Source organism: Octodon degus, unplaced genomic scaffold, assembly GCF_000260255.1.
Source record: "Octodon degus isolate 3935 unplaced genomic scaffold, OctDeg1.0 scaffold00112, whole genome shotgun sequence".
NCBI classification, from domain to species: domain Eukaryota; kingdom Metazoa; phylum Chordata; class Mammalia; order Rodentia; family Octodontidae; genus Octodon; species Octodon degus.
Genome location: NW_004524688.1, coordinates 9,490,605 through 9,499,214, shown reverse-complemented (window position 1 = coordinate 9,499,214; position 8,610 = coordinate 9,490,605). Strand labels below are relative to the sequence as shown.

The following is an 8,610-nucleotide window of genomic DNA, read 5'->3' as shown; positions in this document are numbered from 1 at the left end:
TGGCATGTGGTGCTGGGGGATTGAACCGCGGTCCCTGATGCCTTGCCAAGCTTGTTCTAAGTAGGTGCTTTAGACCACTGAGCCATCTCTCCAGCCCCATAGTTAACTTCTTATTACTTTATGTTCTAATGGGAACGCATCTTTCCAAGCACTACAAAACCTTTCCATGTCTTGAGCACTTATATATACACTAAAACTCACACAATCCTAAAGTAAAATTACTTAATTGCAGCATACTTAGAAAGCTATTTTTGAAATGAAAACATTAGGAGCAAGTGAAATAGCCCTGCAGGTATGCAGGCAGGACTGCTCTTGCCCTTAGGAATCCCATGCTGCTCCACGGTGGTCCTGCAGCTAGGGAGGCCTCTTGGCTTCTGCACCTTGGCTGCAGTGGCCACCAACTTCACAATGGAAGTGTTTTTTTGTTTTGTTTTTTAAGTACCAGAAATTGCCGGGGAGATGGCTCAGTGGAATAAGCTCTTGCCTGGCAAACACAGCGACCTGAGTTCAATCCCCGGTTCTGCCCCCCCCCCCCCCGGTTAAAAAATTAATTAATTAATAAATTAAGTACCAGAAATCAAACTCAGGGCCTTGCACTTGCCAGACAGACACTGTGCCACTGAACGATATCCACAGCCTGACAGTGTGTATTTTGGTTCCTATGCCAATCTAAATGCTTCTAGTTTAGTTTCTTTCCCCACCATTAGAGGGAAAAGGCACACTTACATAAAGACCAAAGCAAGCCCTGCTGACTGCATGTGGGTTTACTTCTCCAGAGGAAGAGTCACCCAGAAGAGTTACTCTACATGCTCAGCCAAGGTGTTACAAGGAATGGCTTGTTACCCTGACAGTACAATGGAGTCCCTGACTGTTGCAGCAGCAAAGTTCAAATACACATGATGATGACCTTAAGGCATTCCCTAGCTTAGCTGTGGAGCAGTATTAGCATTTTGTCACATAAGCCTAAGTACTCTTTGCCCACACACACATGTGCAGACGTATGCATGCCTACTTCTGTTTCTGAACCATGTGAGCAAACTACCCCAATATGCCTGTGTTGATTTCCACACAGACCTAGGCCAACCTCTACAGACCCAAGGAACTCACTGGGACTCTGGCATAGGTACAGGCAGTTATGTTCTCAGAGTCAGGGTGTGAGGTGCTTTCCACATCTTTGGGGCTCAATGCCTGCTTAGAACACCTGTCATGGCACTGCAGGACAGCAGCTGGCACACAGCATAAAAATTTGAATTTTCTCATTCAAGCTTTCTTATCATTATCCTCTTTCTCTCTACCCAATCACAGCTGGTGACCATCAACTGTCACAGTGTCACAGCCTGCCCACCAATCCCATGTTGGCCAACAGTCCTGTGTTAGGAGACTCATGGACTCTTACAGGCACCAAGACAGAAGCTCTAAGAACACTCCCTCCATCCCATTGTTCTCAACAGTACCTTTGTAGTTGTGGGAGAGGAAGTGATCCCATTGCCAGCACTTTTCTTGGTGTGATCTGGAACCACACTCTGGCGACTAGGAAGGACAGAACTTGCCCTGGAGATAGGGCCCTCTGGACTCTTCTTAGAGCCTGGAATTCTGTCAGAGCAAGGACCCAAGTCAGGGGAATCCCCACACAAGCCCAAAGGCACTGCAGATCAGAAACATTACTGACATGTTTAGCATGCTGTTACAAGGAATGCCTTGTTACCCTAACAGTACAATGGAGTCCCTAACTGTTGCAGCAGCAAAGTTTAAATACACACGATGATGACCTGCAGGCATTCCCTAGCTTAGTTGTGGAATTAGTGTTAGCATTTTGTCATATAACCCTAAGCACTCATTGCCCCCCACCACACGTGCATAGACGTATAATCATGTGAGCTAACTACCCCAATATGCCTGTGTTGATTTCCACAGACCTCGGGTAACCTTCTACAGACCCAAGGAAACTCACTGGGACCCTGGCACAGGCAGAACTGAGGCAGAATCAGGGTAACCTGACCTTGGACTTGTGTTTATTTTAGGTAGATGTGAAGAACCACCTAAAGGAACCCCAAATATCCTAACATGCTTCTCTGAACTCTTGCCCCACCTTTTAGCCACAGCAAAGCCAAGAGGCCTTCTGGGGTTAGATTTTCAAGTCATCAGAAAGCAAAACAACCCTTGAATGCATCTTCCAAGCACAGGAGGGCACACAAAGCAGCAAAAACTGACATCATGTTTTCAACATCCAGGTTGCAGGCATCCCCAGAGCAGCTCTTTTGCTGGGTACAGTGATGGACATCTGTAACCACAGCACTCAGGAGCCTAAGGCCGGCCTGCTCTGCATAATGAGCTCAAGGCAAGCCTGAATTACAGCAAAAGCATGACTCAAAAAACAAAAACAAAGCAGGTGCGGCAGCCACCCAGTAGCCAACCCTCCCTGCCTGCAGGCCGCTGCTCCAGGGGAGGCATGTCTGCTGACTGTTATGAAAACGCATCTAATTTAGAGCCATAACTCAGAGACACAGGTGAGTTTGGCTTGATGCCACACGCTTATGATCTCAGTATTCAGAGAGGCTGAGGCAGGAGGACTGCAGCTTAGCTAGACCCTATCTCTAAAACAGAATAAAAAGGGTTTGGGGATGAAGCTTAGTGCTAAAGTGCCCCTAGAGTGGGTATTTGATTCCCAGTACCCACACCCACAAAAAAGCAAACAAGCGCTAACTGCTCCATAAACATTCAAAGTAGCATCAATGTGAGGATAGATGGAATCCCATTCTGCCTTTTCCCCAAAGGTTTCATGTTTTACAGATGACCAAGCAGATCTGGCTACAAAGGGTCATTCCCAATGCATATGCTCTATTACATCTGACTGTAACTGCCCAAGTCTTTTCTCTCCTATGGAATTCCCCATTCCTCCAAGGGAGGAAACTGATGGGGAGAGAGCCCTGGTTGGGCAAAAGAGCACTCGTGGGTGCATCTGTGGAGGGTGTAGATTCCTCACCGCAAGTAGAAGAGCACATACGCCTGCTGGTTCAGAACCACTTTGATGTTGCTGGAGTGAACCAGGGAGTCGTTCATCTGGTACCACTGTCCATTGCTTGCCTGGGCAGCACAGGGAACAGGAAGTGAAACAATCAGCACACATTACACAATCCCCACTATTTACAAAGAAAGTGGTGCTAGTTACTACATGTATCCATGTGCTAACTAGCCAGTGCTCACGACGGTACACCTCCAAGTATGTACTATCTATATCATTCCAAATGTGACCCTGAAGCATGCGCCAGTCCTGCCTTCTTCCTAGTACCCCTTTAAAAGAGGACCATGTAGATTCAAGTGCCATACCATTTCTGCCAATGTCTGGCCTCCAAGGAAATTTTTCTAAGTCTAAGGACAAAGGGGCTACCTCTCCAAGTCTTCCATAAATGTTAAGAACACTAGACATGGTGGGATCATTTCTTAAAGACAGACTTTCACTGAACATACTGAAACAACAAGGACTTGAACATAGGTCTAAAACATTGTCACTTCAGAGAATAAAGGTACAACCTGCCCAGGAAGCAGTGTAAGGCCACTATCTGAAGTGACTGATAAAACCTGCCAGTGCTCACCTTCACATAGCAGTAGTAGTGCCCAGCATGGCAGCTGTAGCCCGAGTGGACCAGCACAGCATACAGTCCGTACATGACAGGGTCGCCATTACTCTGAGACATATATGGACGGATGTTCAGGAATTCTGGATAGCCTACATCCTGTTTGAAAAGTTCAAAAGAAAGGCAAATGATACTTACGCTTGAGAGTAAGGATCAACAGGCCCTTTCCACCCACAATTACATGAAATGCCTGACTTGGCTGGTCTCTTTAATGAACTGGGCAAATGGGTCTTGGGAACAGTGTAGTAGAACATCCCTACACACACACAAGCAGCTGACATACGGATCTTATTCACCTGACCTATGGGAAACTGTTATTATCCCACTAAGTGACTGATAGTTTATGCTTATCATTGTCACAGATCTACACTTACTGTTTCCCAACTGTAATATAATTCATTTTATTTTCCTCTGCTTTATAGGGAGAGAGACAGAAATCATGTTGGGAGAGAGACAGAAATCATGCTGGATTTAGGTCTGTAGAAACAAAAGTACTGAATCAATTCAGCCAAAGGCCCCAAGTAAGTTAAAATTTTAATGCACTGGACCAGAAGCATCTCAACATTAACTTACTACAGAAATGAAATATTTTTCCTTAGGAAGAAATATTATTAAGTTATCTTTCAATGATAGGCAATGTGTCTGCATTTCTACTTACACAAATAAATTTCTGGTAGTACTAATGAGTGAACCCAGCCTTGCACATACTACACAAGTGCTCTACCCTATAACTCTCCTAGGTTGGAATACTCTAAGCTATCCAGGCTAGCCTCAAATTTGGGCCCCTCTTCTCTCAGCCTCCTGGGTAGCTGGGATTAGCAGTCTGCACCACCACACCCAGGGCACAAATCAAGTACAATCTATGCAGTGGGAAACACAGGTCTTAGTGTGTCAGGTCTCAGCATTTAGGGAGCTCTTGACAGGTGCACACTGACAGAAATGCATACGAGTGCCATTCAGGTTCCAGAAGGAACCTGTGCCATCACTTGCATCTAAACACTGCTGTCTTCTGTCACCATCTGTTAATTTTATCTGTTCTGCAACTTCCTCATAAAGTGTAAATTTTTTTGGCTGGCTTCTTTTTGATCAATATGTCTGTGAGATTCACCTATAAATTCTTTCATAGCACTGACAAATATCAAAAGCCCATATATACTAGGGCTCCAGACCTTTAATCAAGCAACCCTGTTAGGCATGGAGCCTTGGAAGTCAAAGACGCTAATGCTTCTCAAACTGGACTCCATTGGAGAATGAGTTCCAAGAGGTGCTAACAGAACACAAGCTCCTCGGGGCAAAACTACACTGACCTTTCTCACGCTGTCCAGCACACACAACAGAAGAAACACACATTAGCTAGACGAGGGAAAGCATGACTCTTCTTCATATGTCCAGAAAATTTTTCTTGCTCAATTTTCTTCTTAGATGTTTAAAAAGCAACATGCTTACTACAGGGTCTAACAAGGCCTTGAATTACTGCCACTGCTGAAACTAAGGTTCAGACAAGTCCCTTACCCCAAACCACCTAACCAGGCTGTAACTACAAAACATACTCTAGACTCTTAGGAACCACACACATCTTTTGCCATGGTGCAAACAGATTTTTACTCTTTATTCCACAAAAGACCACCACATGCAACTGTACCTGTTCTAGAGATCAACAGCAGATCAGCACTAGAGTCCAGTGTTTGTCATACTTATTTCTTAAGGAAACCCTGGCACTCCACATTGGGAAAAGGCTAAGAGCAGGCCGAGATTAAGGGAAAAAAATCCAGTAAGACTGGATTTTTAAGTTCTCAAACTGCAATGTGTAGAATCATGTAGAGATTTTGAAGAAATACAGATTTTGGGTCCTATACTCCAGGGAAAAGCCAGGAGTCTTTGCCTTATGTAAAAGTCCAGCTGACTTGATGCACACCAAGACCCATGGAGTAGACTGGGGTGCAGTTGAGCCCTCACCTTGGTGATCTTTCCCCCACTGAAGTTGGCAAAGCGCTTGAGGGAGAGGGTTAAGACATTGGATGTTCTGTGGATGGTGAAGCGCTTGCTGGCTGGAACCTTTTTCTTGCATCTGTGAAGAAAGTGAATAAAAAAAGGTCTTTCGAGAGTGCTCTGAGAACACTTGTGCTCATGTTACATTAATAAAAGGAACAACTGCTCAGTAATAATGGAGACTTCTTGAATGAGACTTGTCAAGAAGACATCGAAATCAGAATGTCCTAGTCAGAACAAACCAAGCAGATGTGGGAAAATGATAAAATGGGTAAGCAAGAGATGAAAGCAAACAAAGCCAGAAGACAAGCAAAGCCGAGGAAATGGAGACAGAAGGGAAGTTTCCAGAGCTGAGGAATAAAAATGGTGTTTTGGCATAGAACAAGAAATTTAAAAAGCAGAATTAAGAAACTGTTCTACAGGGGTAATTATAGCTTCACAGTGACCTACATATAAAGACATCCACTCGGTAAGACTGCAGATGCTGAAAGGACAAGGTGTTACATTTGCTGAAACTGTAAGATGCTTGAGATACTTCAAGTTATAGCCACAGAGCTTGTCTTATCTGAAAAGCAGGATGGTGTGGTGGTTCTTTGCCACATCCTGTTGATGAGATTGGGCAAGTCCCTTCCCCTCTGAGCCTCAGTTTTGCTGCCTTGGGCAATGGGGGTGACCATAGTCCCCATGTCACAAGTTAATATCTGTAGACCCCTTGGAATAGTGACAGGTGCTGTGTAAACTCATGTCTACTCCAATGTGTTACAGGGGGGCCATGTTGACAAGAAAGACTCATACACAGGCTACTTAAGCCATGTGAGCAGGGTCACCTCCAAGGAAGCAAATGAAGGGTACTGGGTAAGGTGACTTATTTTGCAGCTTTCTGGATGTTCAGTCTTTGCTGAGAACAAGGTGATACTTACTTGGCACACATATAGGCATTCTCTCCACTCAGGACATCCGGTTTCACAAAAAGTTCCAGAGCACGCACAATATTTGCAGCTTGCTGAGGATAAAATGGGATAAACAACAGGAAAAAAAGGCTGACTCAAGATATGCCAATTTAAGGTCTTTTCAGGCTGAGGAAGCAAATCACAGAACTTGACTTGCATAAAAATTGGTTTGTTAGCTGCTACCTCCTGGGACTTGGAATACCCATCACAAAGGAGGAAGGAGCCAGGCTGTGTCCGTTTTCTAGCAGTGGCAAGTGACAGCCACATGAGGTCATCCAGGTGAGTCAGCCACTTTCATCTAGATTGTGGCTGATCTGCTCACACGGCCCAGCAACAGAAAGCTCAAATAAAGAAGAGGGCGAACCCACGGTGTCCCAAAGTCTGCAGCTCCTATGGAATGGCTCCCTAGCATATCAGGGTCCCTCTCCTCAGCCTGTGTAACAGAGATGCCCCTATTTATGGCTCAGGACACGAAACTTGGTTTGTTTCTTATTAAAGCCATATCAGTTTCTAATGTTAGTTGGAGTCTAAGTATTTTTCTTATCTATTCTGGTAATGTGCCTTATTGCCCTGCCTGGCCCTCCACCCAGTGTCCCGATGAAGAAGACATGATCCCAGTACACCACAAGTACCCGAATCTCTAGCGCCACATCCAGGTAGGGGTCGTAGGTGTCTGAGACGCTCTTGCACACGGAGCACTTCACTGAAACAGACAAAGAGCAGTGAGCAGCACAGCCGCAAGAGGACTGCCAGGCTCCCCACACCTAGAACTGTGGGGGCAGAACTCTCAGCCTGCTTCTGTCAACAAAGAATCATCTGACCAGGCCCTGAAGTCAGGAGGTGGGAGAAAGCCCTGCACCAGCAGTGCTCACGAGATGCCAGGCCTCCCCACACGAATCCTGTCTGTCACTGACCACTAACTGCCCTGGGGTGACTAGCACTGCTCTGCAGTGAGAGAACAGCTGCACCTGGAGGACCAAACAGCAAGCTGGGAGAAGAACCTTGTCACTATAGTCATCACTTTTCTCTTACTCTGTCACAGGGACATGGCTGTGAATTAGGGGCAGAGAGGCCAAGGGCCAGGACCTCCATGATGTACTGGGTCTTCCTAGTAAGGAAAGAGCTCACAAACACTCAAGGTTTTCTGGGTTAATATCTAATAAGCTAGAGTAGGATGGAGAAAATGACTTCCCTCACCTCGTGATCTGAGATAGCCTCCAAAAATCTGATGCACCAAGGTGGTTGCCTGTGTCTGACGATCCAACCTGAAAAAGAGGCAAGCCTCTGGGAGATGACACTAAACAACACAGCTGTGTTCAAGCCAGTTCTCCCAGCCAGTAACCAACTCAATGTGACACTGAGAAAGCCAGCTCTGCTGGCCCTGGAACTTGCACTTCAGGGCCCAGAAGTGCTGGAGAAAGAGGCTCTTTGCAGAGTTGCCCCTCACAGCAGGTAATCTCACTACCCACTTGACAGAAGACAAAACATGCAGAAAAACACTGCATCCTCATGCAGTCCTATATCCTTTCCTTTCACTGTCAGTAAAAAGACCCAAACCTGGTACGGGGTTGGAGGCTGAGCCCTCCCTGGGCTTTGGGATAGGAGAGTAGGGAGGAGCAAAAGCTCTTTTTCCACTCCACAGCAGAGGACAGTAGGGTCATGAGGCCCCCAGCACAAAATACTAACTGGGACCCAGAACAACACTACGCCTTGGTAACCATTCTGCCTTGCAGAGCTAAGAGCTCATGGTCTTCTTGACAACTAGCCTATCACAAAGCGCTAGGAACCTACTCATATGTGGCGAGTACTCATTTCCATTCCAGGTTCTGTGTGCTACCCTCCACATTGGCCCCTTTTCCCCGTTCTGAAACTTTCTTGTCACCAGGGCATCAAGCCCCAGCTCTGGAGTCTTTTCTCTAGAGACAATGGCACTTTGAGACTACTGGGTCCCTTCTGGCTCTTCACAGGGGCTACATGGCCCGCTTCATACTGCCTGTATGGATCCACCCATGCAAGTGTGGTTTCTCTACCTCCTG

General features: G+C 46.0%; 1 protein-coding gene across 4 annotated transcripts in view; it reads right to left on the bottom strand.

Annotated features, from left to right (window-relative positions):
• Window positions 1–8,610, bottom strand: part of Usp36 (ubiquitin specific peptidase 36) — a 37,327-nt gene that overhangs the window by 11,811 nt on the left and 16,906 nt on the right. For all 4 annotated transcript variants that reach the window (XR_002817676.1, XR_002817678.1, XR_002817677.1 and 1 more), the window contains exons 7-13: window positions 7,772–7,839; window positions 7,207–7,277; window positions 6,545–6,627; window positions 5,592–5,703; window positions 3,594–3,734; window positions 2,984–3,084; window positions 1,455–1,593 (exon numbers count right to left, since the gene is read on the bottom strand). Coding sequence is in view for 1 of the 4 variants with exons in the window: in XM_023699276.1 (XP_023555044.1) it covers window positions 1,455–1,593; window positions 2,984–3,084; window positions 3,594–3,734; window positions 5,592–5,703; window positions 6,545–6,627; window positions 7,207–7,277; window positions 7,772–7,839 (715 nt within the window). In the remaining 3 variants the exon portion in view is untranslated. The remainder of the gene's footprint in view (window positions 1–1,454; window positions 1,594–2,983; window positions 3,085–3,593; window positions 3,735–5,591; window positions 5,704–6,544; window positions 6,628–7,206; window positions 7,278–7,771; window positions 7,840–8,610) is intronic.